Source organism: Neomonachus schauinslandi, chromosome 8, assembly GCF_002201575.2.
Source record: "Neomonachus schauinslandi chromosome 8, ASM220157v2, whole genome shotgun sequence".
NCBI classification, from domain to species: Eukaryota; Metazoa; Chordata; class Mammalia; order Carnivora; family Phocidae; genus Neomonachus; species Neomonachus schauinslandi.
Genome location: NC_058410.1, coordinates 14,747,550 through 14,767,865, shown reverse-complemented (window position 1 = coordinate 14,767,865; position 20,316 = coordinate 14,747,550). Strand labels below are relative to the sequence as shown.

Below are 20,316 nucleotides of genomic sequence, written 5' to 3'. Positions count from 1 at the left end.
AGTGGAGCCTAGAACTCCAGCAATGGCCCTGGTGAGCAGGGACTGAAGCAGACTGTATCTCCATTCTTTTCCATGGCTTCTCTGCCCTTCACATTTTGTGGGACACTCTTAAATGCTCCAAATTAAGCCAATGGAAATTCCCTGTTTCTGGTTTCCATCTACCACTAAGAGATGATAAATGACTGGTTCTTCTACTTGTTGCTGGTGCTCCACCAGAGATGGTGGAAAGCATAGAGCCTGCTAGCAAAAATTAGCAATTCTATTCCTTTTCTTCATTTCTGTTTACACTTCCATTTTCAAGGCCTAATTATGTTTAGTAAAGGTTTCATCCCAATATAAATGAAGAGTGTATGATATTTTAATCATTATATGTAGGATTAAAAAGTTTACAATAATACAAAAATGGGAGATAGCTGTGAAAATTTGTTACTTATTCTTCTGTGTTGGGATCAGCCAAGATATTCATCTTGACATATGTATAAATTCACCATTTAATAAACTTAACTAATTTGGTTTTGCTGTCTTTCAAAAAAAAAAAAAAAAAAAGAACAGAGCCCGCTATACCTAGACAGTGACTCCTAGGAGAGGGAGAAAAACAAAAGGCAGCTTTGACCTTGACATAGACCTTAGACAAATTCAGAGAAATAATTTGGAGCATTACCCCCTAAAATAGGTGTGTATGTATTAACTCAGGAGGATTGAAAATTAAAAATGACAAATTCTGTAAGGATAAACTATGTGGAAGGAGGAGAGAAAAGCATTATGTTATCTTTATCCCAAGTATTAAACTTTAGCTCCAAAGTGATTATTCAATATTCATGTGAAGGCATTAGAATAGGTTGAAATTTATGTGCTTTTTTATAACTTGCCTAATTCTAATAAACTGATTTGGGAAAGTTTACAAGAAGATCTTTGAAACAAGTTCATTAAAATAAAGACAAATAAGGACAAATAGTAAGAAGCATGTAATGGGTGAAACAAGAGAACTGTTTCTGAAAACCTAAAGTAGGTTACTGGCAACTTCAGTGAAAAAAAGAAATATTAAAAAGCTATTAAAAAAGAGGTATACCAGTAAATCAGGAGAGAAAGACTTCTTTCTACTATTAAATTCTTAGAAGAAATAATTATGTTGATGCTTACATAAGAAATAATGGACCTAACTAGATAATACCTTTCACGGTGGATTTTTAAAAGATAAAACATTATTCTCCATACCCTCTTATTTCTTAATAGTGACAAATGTGTAAAAACAACCTAAATCTTCACAAGGATGGTACTCCATTAGGAAAAAATGGGAAAACAACTCATTTATAAAAAAGAAACAGTGGGAGGGACCTCTTAAATCTAATACATGTGCAACTGTGTTCTGAAAACCTAACAGGCTCTTTGATACTTAAAACAGTTTTTGGATAGCTGTCCCACATACCGAGACCTACCAAAAGCTTACACATATCAGCACTAGCCTTGCTAAACTTGAGATGGCTAAGACTGGCACGGTGGGAAAACACCAGCGTTCCCAAACATACACTGCAATCTTGAATCCATGTAGCAACTTCGTCATCAGCAATGTCCTTGTTAGTGGCTGCCTTCAGGAGCTCGTTGGTTCGATCCCCCTGCTGCTGCACTGTAGAAGCACACTGTTTGGAGTAGTCCTTGTATCTCTGCCAAAGTTGAAGCAGGGCTTTGCTGGAGTACAGCTGCTCAGCAATCTCTTCCAACAAGTTATTCCATCTGGAAACAATAGCAAACACTCATGGGCAGATTAACACCTCTTAGCAAATGCTGTTATTTGCTCTTTTAGTTTTCAGGATCCTGCTTCATGTGAATATGGGAATAATTCAGAGATGCCTCATTTCTATTTGACCTAATTTTACCAGGTAATATTCCCCACTTGGAGTTCAAGGGCACAGAGTAGAAATGAGGTCAATTTTGGGGTATATAGCAATTTTAATCTCTAAGTCTCTTCACTACATTTAGTTACCTTAAATTCATTTGTGAAAATTGAAACATTAGTAGAATAGAACCTGTAGAGCTCAAATTCAAAATGCCAGCAAGTTTTAATTGCATTATTATTTGTAATAAGGCTGTGATATAAATAATGAGTAACAGTGTAAAATTAGCATGCAACATACCTCATATTGACATCTTTTAACGTGTTGGTAAGAGTTTCTGTCACAGGTGGGTGACACTCTTTTAACAGTTGGTTGGTGACAGAGCCAAACCTCTGTAAGTTCTTTTCCTGTTTTTCCAGATCATCTTGAAGATTCTGCCCCCAAATTAAAACAAAACAAAACAAAACAGCACCACAGATGACATGATGGGATGTAAATTCTAATAATCAAGTTTAAAAGTAATTTATAGCTGTTTCCACAAATATGTACATAAAAATATGTAAACCATGACTTTGTTCTGATGCTTTGCAGATTTTCTTTAGGTAATCATTTCTTCTTTTATAATTTTGTTCTTATGGGTGTGAAAAGGGATTCCTAACAACTAGACGTTCTTCCAGTGGCATCTGGAATTCTGCTGGGAAAGCTCACGTGACTGTCCTTGTCCGTCACCTAGTAGGAAGCTACGGCAGTGATTTGCGTGCAATCTGTCACACTGGTTCTCTTCGCTATTCAAAGTCAAAACCCAGGTCTCCGTTTTATTACATATCTAGAGTTGTTCTAACAGAAACTCCGGATGATCAGACCTTAAGAAGTCGTGGCTTTTCTGAGTACCACTTATAAGTTCTATCTCTGGATGTTCTTCCTTGCAAAGAATACTTATTAGACAGGCTACAGACAGGGCACAGTCTTCTACCAAAGATAAGCGAAGGATCCTGAAGAAAGACACTTCCCTGCAAATACTGCTGGAGTGCTAGACTCAGTTCTTAGTACAACTCTATAGGGGATGCAGGCTACAAAAACCCAGTTCTGTTTAACACCAATATCTGATTGCCATCAAATCAAAATCCTTTCATATCTTAAGACAGCATGTGCTGGTGTTAAACACAGAATGGGCTAAGTTAAAAAGTACTTCTAATTGCCTCAAAGGTATAAAATCTGTTTTCAAACTTCCTATTCTCAAAGCAAGTTTTAATGATTCTCAGTATCTGCAACAACTATTTAAAGTTTAAAGAAATTATGTATATATACATTTTATCCTTCCTCCCCCCCCCACCCCACCCCCAAGAAAAGGCATTCCCTGATCAGAGAGTCTGTGTCTGAAGTCAGCAACATATAAACTTTCATTGCCAAGCCAGGGAAATGGACTTGTGTCAGGAGGGTACATGCTGGGCTCTTGCTGGCATCCCATCCCTTGAGGGCCTATCCTGCCCATCTCGTATCCCAGTTTGCATGAGTCAGCCAGGGAGAAACAGCGGCCACAGGTAAGAGTGCCAATTGGTGCGTGATGCGCAGGGGAGTGAGGGCAGCAGCTGACTTGAAGGTGGGGGCCTGAGGTAGGAGACGGTGCTCTGCGGATTCAAACAGCAGTGAGGTCATCCTACATGACTACAGTGATGACGGGCACTCAGGACACCAAGCAGTAAGCGCTAGAAAAAGAGGCTTATGTGTATGCATCGGACAGACTACTGATACTATGCTGAACGAAAAGAAAACAACTTGATAGTTTACAAGTTTACCATTTTGTCTATCTTTCTCTTTGTTTTCTTTTTACTCCCTGAGAATATGTTTGGAGAAGCAGAATAAAGAGAGAAAGGGAAGACATAAAGGCAGCAACAATGGATCAAGGAGGTCGGTTTGGATGTAAAATCATTTTATAAAATGCATTCATATGGGTATTTATATAATAGAATTTTTAAAATCAGTAAGTTATATACCAACTAATCCAGACATTTGGTATCCACAGGCAAGTTTAAGTTACAAATAAAGCAGGTAGGATTGATTTCAAATATTTAAAAATAATTAAATGCAAACAATATACAGCAATATTCCAGGATGCTGTTCATGTTTGCTTTTTTTTATTTTCTCAAATTAAAATATTAAAGATGGGTTATATGCATCCCTTACCTGAAGATTGTCTACCTGAACTTGTACAGCTTCTAAAGAGCCAGTCAGCAGACGGAAGCGGGACAGAGAGTATCTGGCCTCCATAAGGTAGCTGTTTATCTCATCAAAGGCCACCTTGTGATTGTTCCACTGGTCAAACACGGACTTCAACAGTATCTTTAATTGCCCAACCTTTGAAAGAGACAGATGCTTCTTATAACTGCATAATATTTAAAATGTTAAATATTTAAAATGATTGAATACATATTGAATTGATGGAAACAACATTAAGATTTAAGAACTTCATCAGGGTTTCAGGCATTATAAATAAACTAGAAATAAAAGATTTGAAAAGAAAGACATAGCAACATTGAAATGTATGTGTTTTTTTTTCATAATTTTCAGATTTTTATTTAAATTCCAGCTAGTTAACATAGTGTAATATTAGTTTTAGATGTAGTATTTAGTGATTCATTACTTACATACAAACACCCAGTGCCCATTACAAGTGCCCTCCTTAAATACCTATCACCCATTTAACCCATCCCTCCACCTACCTCCCCTCTAATATGGTTAATGTAAGGTTTGATAAATAATTTAGAAGAAAGGATATAGTTACATTATGCAACGCAACTTTTAAAAAAATGTTTATTTTATTTTATTATGTTAATCACCATACATCATTAGTTTTTGATGTAGTGTTCCATGAGTATGATCTCAGGTGATTTTCATAACCTCTTTGTGCCTCAGTTTTTTTTTTTTTATCTATAAGATGGGGATAATAATTATAACCACCTCATAAGGTTGTTATAAGGATTAAAGGAGTTAATGCATTTAAAACAATAAATAGCCTATTTCTTCCTTGTATAATTTTTGCTTGCTTTTCATGAGAAGGTGTTTCTGTGAATGAACCACTTAATTTAATTATATAGTAAATTATTTCCAAGATTTGTGATGATTTTATAAAAACACATAAAATTAAATAAAAGACATTTAAAACTGGGTTAAAGATAAGGTAGGGACAGACTAGAAGGCTGCCAGGAGAGGTACATAGACTGTAAGAAGCTGTTTGTTATACACCATGGGTCCCAGTCACTTAACCTGTTTGTGCTTTAGCTCCCACCTCTGCAAAGTGTGGATGATAACTACTCGCACAGGTGTGTGCAGGGCAGTATTTGTTGTTACACATATTTATTATTGGAGAATTCAGCACTCCATTAGGCACAGATTTATCAAATGTCTTCATAGACCTTACATTTTAGTGAGAGAAATTTAAACAAACAAGTAGGCTGTATCCTCTGCTAGAAGTTGATAAATAATCTTGATAAAAGCAAAGCAGAGGAGAGATTCAGGGAATGGGGGGTAGGGAGGTGGAAGCTATCATTTAAAACAAAGTGAACAGGAAAGCCCTCACTGAGATGGTGCACTTGAACAACGAGTTTGGGGAAAGGGAATAACCCATGCGGATACGTCCAGGAGGGTGTTCCAGGTGGAGGGAGGAGCCAATGCGAAGCCCCTGAGTGTGGAACATGCCAGTGGAGTTCAAGAGTAAGGAGAGACCAGAAGCAAAATGAACCTGTGGGACAGCAGCAGAAGACAGGTCAGAGAGACCATGGGAGGCCAGGTCCTGGGGGTCTTGGGGCCCTCACCAGGTTTTGGCCTCATTTTGAATTTGACAAGAAGCTATTGGGAGGTTTTGTGCAGATGACTGGTGTGATCTGGCTTCCATTTAACAGGACCTGTCTAGTATGGAGGCCACTGAAATAATCAAGGCCAGCAATGATATTGACTTAGACCTAGGTGTAGGCTAGGGAGATGGGGGGAAGGGTTGCATGCTAGATTTGTGCTGAAAAGAAGGCTGACATGATTGCTGATGGACCAGACATGGGGGATAAAAGAAAGGACTCCACATCTTCTACCTATGCAACCGGGCAGAGCAGTCATTAACTCAGATGGCAGAAAGTGTGGGTTCGTGGGGGAAGAACAGGGGTTGGTTTGGGCATGGAAGTTTGAGATGTCTACTGGTCATGCAAGAGGAGATGTCTATAAATTGGATTTCTCTCTCTGTCTCTGTCTGTGTCTACAGTTTAGGAGAGAAATCCAGGCTAGGGATATACATTTGAGAATTGTCTGTACCTAGATAGTATTTACGGACATGGGAATGGATGGGATTATTAAAAGAGTAATGTTCATAATAACGTTTATTATAGGAAATATCCAAAGCTAGATTTTATTAAAAAAGAGATTAATAGGTGCGCCTCGGTGGCTCAGTTGGTTAAGCATCTGACTCGGTTTTGGCTCAGGTCATGATCTTCCAGGTTGGGAGATGGAGACCTGTGTTGGGCTCCACACTCAGTGGGGAGTCTGCTTCCCATTTGCTTCTCTCCCTGTGCACGCATGTGCTCTCTCTCTCTCACACACACAAATAAATAAAAATCTTAAATAAAATAAAATAAAGAGGTTAACAAAGTAGACTTAATACAAAGAGATAACGTAGAGATTCTGTAACTATTTACTCAGTTATTTTAGGAAAACCAAAATGCTATGACATGTTTGGAGTCAGGTCTCCACAAGCAATCTTACCATGTGGTCTAAATTTGCCCAGGTTTGGTTGAGCTCCCGCAGTGTGCTCATGACAACACCAGAGACTTCTTCGTTCTTGTTCTGAATCAAAGCAAGTCCATTCTGCTCAATTTTCTCTACCTCTTTTTCTTTTGCTCTAATCAAATCTTCTAGATCCTAAAAGATTAAAAGCAGTCATTTTAAATTGTTCCATTATGGAAGTCTGTGGTCACTGAGCCATTACAGCCTCATATTCCCCAAGTTTAAGTAAAATTTGATTACCTAAAAGTTAAAGACATGGCAACATGTAATTTTTTTCAAGAAGTTAGAAGAAAAGGAATATATGTGGGAAATGGTAACATGATTTATATACTTATGTTGGAAAAGTTACATAGTCCTAGGCCATAGGATGAAATGCAATAGGATGGTATTCTCGGTATCTGAGTTTAGGTACATTTCTGCTACTATTAAGCTATGCCACTTTAAGTTAGAAACTTCTACTGGGTCTGTTTCTTCAGACAGAAATCAGAATCTCCTTTAGCCTTTCTCCCTGATTCTATGTGATTCTGAAAGGTTATAGGCTTTTTTTTTTCCCATGAATCAAATCCTTATTTTCTTTGGGATATGCATTTATAACGGTCAGTATGAAATCTTCAAAAAAGAAAACACAATGACGCAACATTCTGGAGATCATTCTTAACCATACATTATAATCCTAGTTTATATTTTAATGCCATTGAAAACTTTAGAAAGCTCAGTATGGCAGGCTGAGACTGCTATCAACATTTTATGGATAAGTGGGGGATCAAGTCATACAACCTGTCTTGGATCACAGAGCTGGTGAGGCTGGGAGATGGGATTAGAGCCCAAGCCTTCTGAGCCTACTGACTCCCAGCACAGTGTTGGGAGGCGAGTCTCCAGATGTGACTTGTGGAGAGGACATAAATCCCAGGTTCAGGTGATGTGAGAAGCCATATATTAAGGCATGGGTACAGGCTTATATTCAGAAGTATATCTCCAGAACTAGAGATGTAGATATGTAGGCCTTGGAGGTTAAAGTGAAGGAAATTCCAAAATAATATATATGAAATGTCTTTTAAGCTGTTAAAAACCTGGCAAATGTAGGATAGTATTAGTCTATTCAGTTATTTAGTAATCAGCCATGAGTCAGTACTGATTTATTTTTCTCTCAATTATCATGAAGCTATTTTCTTCTTGATGTATTAATTAGAAATTCATACACTTAGTAGCCTGAGGAAATCATTTTTGTTTTTAATATTGTGCTTTCATTTCCATTTCATAATTCTGTCAATATTTTGACAGCTTTGATAATTAACCAGAGAATGAATATAGTGATTACTAGGGTTATAGGTCCTTTATACAGTATGGAAAACATCATTAATTTTACTATTTAAGGGTTTCTCTCTCTACTTCTTTAAAAGGGCAACCATAAACAATCCTTCCCATATGCCTTTAATATGATTCTAAAATCCAGCCATTGGAATTAAATTTATCCTATTTATTCACAGATGTTAACTTTTTTAAGGAACAATATTAAATGAATGATCCACTGCTTAAAAACACATCTCTAAAATGGCCTGCATGCTTATGTTGGCATAAGAGCAAAACCCAGGAAGGAAACAAGACTGAATTATGTATTTTGTACAAAATGAAAGTGTGTTTTCCTTTCCTTTCAATAATAATTAAAAGATGATTCTGTTACTGATCAATGAAGGAAAAAGCCAAACCTAACATTTTTTTTGCTACAATAAATCATTCTTAACTTGAATTAATTCATAAATATTATTTTTTATGTTGGTTTAAATTAATAAATCACCTCTGAAAGTGTGGGAAAATATTCAAGATGTTTTAAACAAAATAAAGCTTAAATCCAGTCACCGATTTAAGTCTGCTGGCTTGAATTTCACACTTTGGTCCAGAGGAACAATTTCTCAAAAATGACAATAAATTTTTATCAAGGTTTGTGTTACTGCCAAACAGAACCTGCCATTAAGCTGTTGTGATTTTTTATGTGATGCCCCAAAATAACTGTGTGGGTTACTTTCATTCTGTTCTTTGTTAAAAAAAAATGACTACATTTGAAATCACTAGTTGGGACTGTGTGTGAAGTTCTTTAAACCACATTTCAGGCTTTTCCTCCTGACACTGCCTGGTGTGACCTTCTGCAAGACTAAAATTTGGGTCTGGAAGAGAGTAAAACTTGGCCAACCTTCCACTACATTTTCTGATAGTAAATCTCTGTTAAATAGAAGACATGGTCATGAAAAGAAACAAAATGGAAAATGGCAGAAAAAATGTACATGAAAGGGAAGAAAAAAATAGTGATAAAAAATAGGAGAGAAAGTAGAAAAAAGGAAAAGTTAATGTATTATTTCAGTTTTAATAGTAAAGTTTATCACAAGGACATCACAAAGAAGCACTAATCTTACTAACCCTAACACTTAAATGATCTTTTAACTTTAATGGAAACATTTTAATTTAAGAGTTTAAGAGGTCTGACTTCTCATCCTTCAAAGTAAAATTGTGAAATTCTGGATTTTTTTTGCACACTTTGATATACAAAATTGACGGCCAAAATTAGAAATACTACTGGCCCCTGGAAAACTGGAAATGCAGTGAGACTAGTTGATGCATAATTTTGGTCTTTAGTCTTTTATACACCCATCTTCTGATGTGAAGCATTTTTTTTTAATTTCAAAGTATCTCTCTATATGATGGTTTTCTTTGCCACTTCTATGCACTCTGGAAATTACAATCCATTAGCTTGTCAGCCCAGCACAAGGGCATCTGCTCTTCCTTTTCTGAATGGAAAAGCTTTAACTGAGAGCTTAAATATATTTCTCTTTATATGTGTCCCCAGAAAAAAATGCTAGTTGGAAGGAAGATCATTATGAAAGGCCTTTGTTTTTCATATTGTGTCTACAATATGAAAGCAAGATTTGGGGAAGGGAGTGTTTCTGTAGAACTATTTCACAGTTGAGTCTTCAACTGGTCTTTGGAAACACTACAGAGAACCATCACAGCTAATCTGTACATTAAAAATTACTGAATTATTTTAAAATTTTATTACAGCACTACCTGTAATAACTCACATTTCTTTTGTATGAACAAGAACACCTGAGCAAATGTTAAGTGTTCTGAAGTCACTGGAAGACATGGAGAGTGTGCTCACTCCACTTGAACCAGAGATTCTTATCACTAACAGTAGAACAAGCAGATGCTGTTGAATGCTTCCCGTGGGACGTGGGAAGCACTCTGCTCCTTAGAGCTGAAAACAGAAATCAATCAAGTCTCTAGTGCTAATTTCCCTTTGCAGGAGATACAGAGGAGAGAAGAGCAAGGTCAGTCACATCTTAAAGGAAGTCCACAGGCTAATCCTGAACCTGGGGGCCAATCTACAGGTTCTGTGACAAGTTAATTGTATTAAAAAAAATATTAAAGAAGCTTAAGAGATCTGATAACAAATGTAGCATGTGGACATTGTTGTACCCTTATGTGAACAGATTAACTGAAAAAAAAAAAGACATTTTAAAGAAAATTGAGGAAACAGTATTATGAGTTTAGCATGGAATAATATTAAGGGATTATTGTTAAAATTTTTGTGGTGATAATGATGTTATGGTTATATAAGAAAATGTCAATTTCTTAGAGATGTGTATTGTAGTGGGCAGGAATAAAATGACATGATGTCTGGGGTTCACTAGAAAATATTTAAGAAAAGAAATAATTCAGGCAAATACGTCAAAATCTTAATAATTATTAAATCTGATGATCCGTATAAAGGGGTTAGCAGCATTCTCTCTACTTACAAGTATGTCTCAAAATTCTCATAATTTCAAATTATTTTAAATAGGTGAAAGAACATAATAGTTAAAAAAAAATCTCTGTAAGCTCACATAATCTGAGAAATTCATTACCGAACAAAACTGTTTTCGGTATTTAACTCTCAACTCCCAGGGCCTGAGAATTATGCCACGAAACTATGACATATGCCTGCCAGCCACCTGGACAAGTTACCTGACAGTCTTTCATTGCGTTCTGAACTGAAGCCTGATCTCCAATGCGATGTTGTTGCTTTAGTCTGTTTTCCTGGGTTTCATACCAAGTTTTCAGACTTTGTACATTATTTTCATATTCTGACCAAGATTCCAATAAGCCTTCCAACAGCTGGATCTGAAAAAACATAATGAAATGAAATGTGCAATTTTATTTTAAACTCAAGACCCTATTTCCTCCAATTACTCAAGCCACTATTCCCTCTAAATTAAGAATTCTTCAAATACAGTTTATTATATATATGATTAAAAAATGAATCTTACCAAGTGTGAATCAGTGGCTAGTATTGATAAGAAAGTAAAGAAGTCAACTTAAAAGAAAGGCGAAAGAAGTTAAGAGGCATCTTTTAAAAAAGTAAAACAACACATAATAGGTGAAAAGTAGAGGATGTATAAGAGAAAATAATGAACAAGAATAAAGAATGTTTAGAGCAATGGAATTCAGTGGTGTCCCCTGCAGAAACATTTGCGTGCTGTGTGTAGCTATATTACTTGTGAAATGAGTTTTCTTTATAGAGTGTGCCTGTTCTTGGCATTTTCGTGTAAATATGGACAGCAGAGGCCACTTGGCTTACCTTCTCAGTCACTAGACCCTGCAGGATTTGCCAACTTTTATTCATGGCTCCAAGTTGCTCAGCAAAATCAGTCTTATCACTGCGTTTACTTTCCACATCCTGACTACTGATTTGTAGCACAGACTGATTCACAAAATCAACTGTCAACTGTTTACAGTTAATATCTATCTTAAAACCCTGAAAAGTGAAGGGAGAAAATAAGAAAACAAGGTTATGCATATAAATATCTTATATTTTATCAGGAATTGGAAAGCCTCAAGTAGGCTTAAGATTAATTTTATCATTTCTATGATTTAGTCCAAATGGCACAATCTGTGCATATTTATATAATGCATTATTATCAGAAGTGGAATATATATATGACCATCCTGAATTTATAAATTTTGAATTTATAAAAATATTGAATTTGAATTTATAAGAATTTTAAAATTTTGAATTTATTAATATGTTGAACAGAAATATAGGTATATATCTAAGGTAGAGGATGTAGAATCGGATAAATTATATAATCTCACTATATTTATAAATTATAGCATTTTTTCTTTAGAATTATATATATTTTTTTAGTTTCAGATGTAGTGTTCAATAATTCATCAGTTGTGTATAACACCCAGTGCTCATCATATCATGTGCCCTCCTTAATGCCCATCACCCAGTTACCCCATTCCCCACCCACCTCCCCTTCAGCAACCCTCAGTTTGTTTCCTAGAGTTAAGAGTCTCTCGTGGTTTGTTTTTATGATTTTTTAAATGACACAAAATCATATTCAAAATTATTCCTAATACCAGACAACTTTACTATGTCTACAACTAGGGAGGCAGTCTTCTTACCCTTGTACCCCTATCTGGTCACCATGTATGAAACACACACTCTAAAATCTGACGTGCATAATTTGAGTTTCTGAGTTCTTTTGAATAAAACAGTCCTAAAATATGAAAAGTTAGAAGAAAAAAAATGTTCCATTACCTTATATTTCTGAAGGTATTCATGAATTGCCTTGTAACCTATTGAATTTTTTATATTCTCTTCATCCTTTTGAATAACATTTTCCATGAGAGAAATCCAAGTCATAACTTCAGAAATGGCATGGCGGGAAGGCAGCTTATCCATTTGGAGCTGCCCAATAAGAGAAAGAGCAAGACACAAGTGTTAAAATTCAAACTAAAATTCTGCCAACCTAAACCTAAAAACCCTACATTAATACTTATTAGTGTACAAACAGAGATAACAATTCTTAATGACATCTTTGGATCTTAACCTCATTAGAAGCTTGAAATTAAACATCAGGCAAACACTGAACAATAATAGTCATCTTATGTTCACTTGACATCCAATACTATAAACATTGTATAAACATTAACTAATTAATCAAAATACCAGTAAGAATAAAATATTATTCTTATTTTATAGCTAGATTTATGAGTTAAAAAAACTTAACTACAAAACATTCAACAGATGTATTTTATTAATTATCTTGTAAAAATTTCTGTGTATTATGACTGAAGAATGTTAAAGGAAGAGAGAAAAATACCACACTACAAACTATCATTTTCTAGATTTTTGGCACTCTAATATTTATTCCTAAGAGCATGGCCAATTTCCTTACTCTTTAACTAAAATATACTTAGAATTCTGAATCTTGCTTGATCTAGCATACATTTTTGTAGGTATTTATTACAATGACTTGGAGAAACAAAAGCAATCATTTAAAATATTTATGGACTTCTATGTGGTGCAGGAAGATACAGAGATGAATGTGAGATGTTTCCTGCCACCTAGAAATGTGTAGCTGCTGATTAGGAGGGTAAGAGACATTCAACACAGCTATCATACCTGGTAGAGTAATGAATACCAAAGAGAGATAAACATATACTGTCTGAGATCCAGGGAAGGGAGGTATATTTCTAGATAAGGGAAGTACTTACGTTTATTGAATGCCAGCTGTTCTATTGTAGGTGAGATTATAGGTCTTTTATACATATTGTGATTGAATCCTCAGAACTACTCACTTTATGAGGGAAGTGTAGTGACCCACATTTTACTCATGAGAAAACAAAGAGTTTAAACAAGGCCAGATGAATGTTCTACTACACACACACACAACACACACACAGAGTAAAGAAGTCCTTGGAAGCTATGACATTTGTAGGTATGGCTTTGTAGACAGTTCACTTTCAGTATGAAAGAGAGAAAAGGCAAGATGTCCATGACAAAACTGATTTAAATTTGTAAGTAAAAGCAGATTAGCACTCTTTCCATTTAATACTGCTTAAATCAACTATTATGATTTAAGCCTCTGATTATTTCTATACCTGGTGGAGCTTCTCCTGTACAGTTGGAATATTTGTCAGCAGGTCAGTCCACTGGCTATCAATGTGTGACAGCTCTGAACGTAGGGCAGCTGTGTCCACTTTCTTTAATCGAAGAAGCTGATTTCCAGTGCTCAGAACAGATGATTTCAGGGAAGATTTTGCATCCACTTCTTTGGAAAACTCCTAAAAGAAGTAGCAATGTTCAAACTGGGATTAAATAGTTCAACCTTTAATTTAAGGAAAGAGAACCATTTACTACATAAACAAATTTTCTTTACATCTTGAAGGGGAGTTATGGTAAGCACTCCAGAGGAAAACAAAAGCACACCATTGCCTTGAATGAAAGCCAACAACGTAGCCATTCCTTGAAAATTGCTTTAATGAGGCAATGTTGAAGCCTATTATTTTGCATAATTATTGACCACACATAGTTAACATTGACAAATTCTCTATAGCTTGGCTTATTAAGTATAGAAAATTAAATCAAATGCTTTAGATTCTTAGGCTCACCAGGAAAGCATTTAGATGATCACGGACCATTTCCAGTTCTTGTGGGACTGTCACAGATTGTTGAGTCCAAAATTCTAGCCTGTCTTTTGCAGACTGTAACCAGTGAATAAGTTCTGCAGATTCGCTTTGATATCTGTAATCATATTAATGAGCCTATTAAGTAAACATCCAATACGTCTCTTCTGCTAACCCATGTTATTTAGCAATGCCAATTTTAAAACAAGAGACACAACAGGTTTGGGAGAATAATGTCTTGCATTCACACTCTCAATTTCCCTTCAAATTTATACTGTAAGCAGGTTTCAGCTTTCCCATTTCTAAGCTGAATGTAAATATATATATATATTAAATGTATGTATATACACATTTGTGTATATATATATATAAAATATATATATTATATATAAGCTGAATGTATATACACACACACACACACACACACACACACACAAACACACCTTTCCCCTACTCCTTCACATTGAGGCTATTTAGAAAATATTAAAGTTCTTAGAAATAAAGGTGGCATAGAAATAGAGTATTTCATCATGTAAAAATCAACTTCCACTTTTCTTGAATACTTCCTATTGCCCTTGAGAAACTTTACTTTCTCAGACATACTTTCGTTCTATCTCTCCTTCTAAGGTTTTACTTTGACCATCCAGTTACAGTCAATAGGCAAGAGAGGATCAAAGGTCCAAGATAAAGTGCATTAGGCACTTGCTACCCTGCCCACTTCTAAATACATGTTTATACCATTATATAAGAATCCAATTGGGGGGGGCGTCTGGGTGGCTCAGTCATTAAGCGTCTGCCTTCGGCTCAGGTCATGATCCCAGCGTCCTGGGATCAAGCCCCGCATCGCATCAGGCTCCCTGCTCAGCGGGAAGCCTGCTTCTCCCTCTCCCACTCCCCCTGCTTGTGTTCCCTCTCTCGCTGTGTCTCTCTCTGTCAAATAAATAAATAAAATCTTAAAAAAAAAAAAGAATCCAATTGGGGGTTTTGTTTTTGCCTTTATTTTCCAAAATATGCACTAAGTGCCTAGAGGGATCATCTCTTTCAAGTCCCATACCCACTAGCCTTATAAAGACTCTTTAGCACTAATCTAAAATGATGTATAATAGTCATTGTATTACCTGGTCCAGTGCTTCAGTACTGTTTCCAATCTGTGAAGCTCCTTAGACACTTTGTTGGTATTATTTAACCAGTGTTCTCCAAGTTGATTTAGCTGGCTTTCTAGATCTGAGCAGCTAATGGATATGAGCAGTCGTTTCCCATCATCTAATACCTGATATAATTTGGGCTGGTATTCATTAAGGCTGGATTTCAAGTGCTAAAATTGATTGGAAATACTGCGTTAAAAGTTTGGATGATGCAATTTTTCTCTTTAAGAATTATAGTTTCTCTGGTGCCCATAATGTTCCCACTCCCTGTTAGTCAGACTTCAACTATTTGCACCCAAGTAAGATGTGAAAATTTGAGATGGCTCATCCATATCTGAGTATAGATGTTCTTCTTCTTTTTTCTTTCTTTTTTTTTTTTTGTAATAACTTCAGGTACATTTAAAACTACCAAGCTATAAGAATAGCATGACACCAGCATAATAACACCACAGAAAATGTTTGGTAGAGGTTGAATTTTCAAAGGGCTCTCTTGTTAAAAAAAAAAAGAAAAAAGATCTTTCTTATGTTCTATTATAAAGCAAACACTTAAAATCTATCTGCTTTCAACAATATCAATAGCTTGAAATAAAAATAAAAATATTTAATAAAATATTTGATTGCAAGTTTGTTTAGATTCCGTTAAAACCATGGGAAAGTTTCAAAAGAAAATGTGGCAACTTTTCACACCAAGATGCCATTGGACACTGACCTGGTAGAGTGTTATCCGGTCGATGAGCCTATCCTCACTCTCCTCCACCAGCCCCACACTCGGGATGCTACTTTCCACCGCCTCCAGCTGTCTGCTGAGCTCCTGGTGGTCTTCGTCCAGATGAGACCACGTCTAGAAACACAGTATCAATCTGTGAGCTAATGAATCCTCATTCAGGAATAGCGATCCTTTTTTGTGTGCAAAATATACATTCAACAGATTCTCTTAAAGTTATGTTGGAGATGTTTGTGTTGGGGGTTTGCTCTAGGAAGCAAAAGATGGCTTTGAAGAAAGTAATCAGATGGTCACCCTGAAAAGCATTGTGAATGGGCTTTGGCATCTTCAACCAACCCGCTGTATGAACATGGGCAAGTTAACTAAACTTCTCTGAACCTCATTTATAATATTAAAAAAACAGGGATAATAATAACTCTCTTGCCCATCATGGAATGATTGTACCCAGGGCACCTGGAACACAGTAGGCATCTGATATGCATGGTTTCATTGGTTACCACAGTGATGATGCATGTATGATTTAAGCAAAAGGGAAGAGCATGTTTACTTCGTGTAGTAAAGTGAAGTGAATATATTACATTCACAAATAAAGAAAAGCTACCACAGACATTTTAGAAATATAAATATACAGTGCAGACATTCTACTAAGGAGAAATCCCACACCAGTCACTCCTAAATTCTGATCTTTACTTTAGTTGAAACTGGAAAATCTTTTTAAAAATCATTTGAAGTCTTTTTCAATCATGTAAAGCAAGGGTCAGCAGTTTTTTAGTCTGACTGTTAAGATCCCAAATATTGTTGCCCCAACTAAAGTCAGCATGTAGGGAATCTAGCTGACTCAAGGTATGGCAGGGCCTTTAATACAAGGGGGACAAGGCAGAACACGATGCTGAGTCGGAGGGAGTTCCAAAGTTCCACGAGGTGAATGGCAAGGGTAAATACGTCTTGCCTTAACGCTGTGTTCTGCAGTTGAGTTTGCTGTAGGGAAGGGATTACATCAACAGTCTCACCTCTAGAATGTACTCCAACTCCACGCCCCTCTTGTGAGCCCGTTTTAGTACAGCGGAAGCCTGCGCCATCAGTTCTGTGTGGAATTGCGTTTCCTGTAGGACTGCAAAGCTGATTATCTTTCTGAAGAGTGTTTCAGTCAAGATCATATGAGATTCCAGGCCCTGAAAGTATTCCTGCAAGTTTTCAGGTAGAGAGAGGTCAGCAATTCATACATATACCACCTTACAACAAAAGCTGCTTCAGACGTGAAAGCTGAGGGAACTCAGTATACGAGCAACATCTTTCTGTCCCTGCTGACCCCCACCTCATGTAGACACTCACAGCTTCCTGTAGAGATGGGGGCTCCTCTTGACCCTCCACTCAAGTGCACCTACACATGCTGTGCTGCAGATACTCCGTCCCCCCAAACAGAGCCCTTCAGATGAGACCAGCTGCAAATTAAATCCCTGACAATCTGAGAGACTCTCACCAACTCCACCACACAGACTGGTCTTCCTCATCCCGGGACACATTAGCTCCCAGCCCCTGTCTTCCGTCTCTGCCTTTACTCTATACTTCCCAAGATGTCCTCACTCTACACATTAACAACTTTCCTTCCTCTATGTTTGGGCTTGAGCTCTACTTTTCCAAATTCCCAGAGCATTCGTTGTGCTCCAATACTCATTGCCAAGCATAGCTTGACATGTACCAATTGGTATTATATAGTTTTAAATTTCCCTTGTATTATACCTACATACAACAGAATGATAGGCCTTGGGCAGTCCTACAAATGTGTTTTGAAATGTTACATTTTATGTGTAAAAGGACCCAGAGAGGGGAGACAGGGCTTATCCCACTTCCTGTTCCCTCCACTGTGGGTAGAGCTGAAGACCTGCAAACTGATAACAGTATTTAGTGCATACTATATGCTGAAACTCTACCAACACTCTACTGACCAACTTGGTTAATCCTTATAACACCTCTATGAGATAGGGTAGTTTTATTTCCCATTTGGTGGATGAGGACACTGAACTGCCCAGTCTACAGAACATGCAATGCTCAAGGTCACTGCAGAGGTCTCCCTCAGAAAATAGTCTGGTCAATAGAAGCCAGAATCTTCATTTTTAACTGACAATTATTATATCAGAGAATCTTAAAGTTGGAAGAGAATTTGGAGATTTGGAGGTCATTTAGCCCAACACTCACCAAAAACTGATACTCCTTTTACAACCCTATCTCCCCCTAATGGCCTTGGACAGTCTTCCCATGGCCAGGAGAGTTGTCTGCTCAATGGCAGTATTCCTTTTAGAGTTCTTTACCTATTGGGCCTACGTCTCTGTTATTTATACTCATTGATCCTACCTTCCTCTCTGGAATAACTCAGGATGATATTTTATTGCTGTTGTCAAAGATTTGAAGAAAACCAGCTGTGAACTCTAAAGCAATGTTTTCAAAGCCAAATGATAAGGCTTTAATAAATCACAAAGTTTTGGACAAAAATCTCTGGGAAAAATAGCAAGAAGTACAATTCCAAAAAAAAAAAAAAAAATTTGCCTTTATAAGCCACCACAGAACTACATAATGGTAGAATGTTAACTATCTATAATCCAGTGGGATTTTCAAAGTTTCCATGTATTACATTCCTACAGTCTGAGAATTTGGATTTCTGGACTGGCAAAACTATTCTTTCTGTAGTCATTCCAAAAATGCAAGAGTTATTTGTGTGTACACATTAAACAGGTGTTCCTTTACTAAGGAGTAGTGTCTAACTTGAGCTTGGCTATGGCACATGCTGATAGGGCAGTCTCAGGCCTACCAAGTTTGATAACGTAGTAAAAGGACTCACTGTCCCCAGGAACAAACTCTTGAGGCCCACAGCAACCAGAGGAGTGTAGGCCAGAAGAGCTGAGAGGTGCATGTAAGAGACAGATACCCAATCCCACAGCTGAGTAGGTAGCTCTGCTTTCCCAGGGCACAGTGAGGAGCATTTGGCCAGGACAAGGGAAGGCAGAGAGAATACTTAGGGATACATGAATAAATGGGCATAAAAGACACAAGGACAAATCGAAAGAGAGTTAAGAAGGAAACTGGGCACTTTGAAAAAAGTCAAGTTTCCCATTGGTTGCAGTAAAAGAAGGGGAAAATCCTGGCTAATACTAATGAGGAAGTGATAATTAAAATTATTGGGAATGATGGTATTTTTTTTTTTTAATTAAGTAAGCTCCACGCACAGCATGGAGCCCAACACAGGGCTTGAACTCATGACTCTGAGATCAAGAACTGAGCCAAGATCAAGAGTCGGACACTTAACTGACTGAGCCACCCAGGTGCCTCTGTATTCTTTTTTAACTCACAAAATTATAGGAACGTATCCTCTGTAATTTTTCTGTGCTATTTAATGTCCATGGGTTTGAATATACATTTGTTGACCATTTTAAAGAGTAATTTATTTAAGGAGGAACTCATAAAAGATTAATAATAGGTTTTACTAGGTAGATAAATATCAGTGAGTGAGAATATGCTTTCGCAACTACATTCTCTCTCTCTCTCACTCTCTGTACCTTATGTTTGTCAAGTAGTTGTTGAATGTCCTCTTTGGAGGACACGATGATTTTCTGGTCGCCTGCCATCTTGTCCTGTCCAGTCTCTAGCAGGTCAGCCAGATCGTGTAGGGCCCTTTCATACTGACCCTTGAGTGCAAGATTCTGGTTCAGCCCACTCCGCCGGGAGCCAATGGTCATCATCAGTTCATCGTACATGTCCTACAAAACAGAGATGGTGATACTCACTCTCAATTCATGTGTTGACTCTTCTCTGAAAAGCAAATTACCTACCAAGTCCATGACCCAACCAAGAACACTCCTTCAGGTATCTGACCAGTGGTGATACTCTCTATGCAGAGCACTGCCTGTCTTTCTCATGAGTCGCTTTGAAAACTTCCTTCAAAAAAAGATAAGCTAAATATTTACAGATTCCAAAGGATATGCAAAAATATTGGCTAGAGATGACGTGAGGTAGGTTTGACACCTCTCTTCTCAGGGTAGCAACAGTTTATGGTAGGATGTGGGGTTAAAATGTTGAAAAGTTTTCGTGTGGCTGAGGGAAGTGTAAGTATAAATTCTAATTTTCTAATGTAATTCTAATTTTTATAATGTTCTTAACATTTATATAATTTTAGAGTAATTGAATAAAGTATCGTTCACATTTTATCTGCTAAATAATGATCAGATTTTGGACTATTCCCTAAATAAAGACCTAGAGAAACAGAGGAGTTTAATGTGAGTGGAATGCTTTAAGACTTAAAAAGGCAATGTTTTTGCCAAATGTGGTGGAGTAAATAAATAACTATTTAAACTGGAAAGACATTTTAGGAGATGATGATACACCAAACACAAAATTTATTTAAACCATA

General features: G+C 36.8%; 1 protein-coding gene across 1 annotated transcript in view; it reads right to left on the bottom strand.

Annotated features, from left to right (window-relative positions):
- Nucleotides 1–2,154, bottom strand: part of LOC110583170 (nesprin-1) — an 86,145-nt gene extending 83,991 nt beyond the window's left edge. The window contains exons 1-2 of the mRNA XM_044917406.1: nucleotides 2,133–2,154; nucleotides 1,527–1,731 (exon numbers count right to left, since the gene is read on the bottom strand). Of these exons, the coding sequence (XP_044773341.1) occupies nucleotides 1,527–1,731; nucleotides 2,133–2,137 (210 nt within the window). The 5' untranslated portion in view covers nucleotides 2,138–2,154. The remainder of the gene's footprint in view (nucleotides 1–1,526; nucleotides 1,732–2,132) is intronic.
- Nucleotides 2,155–20,316: the final 18,162 nt, after the last annotated feature.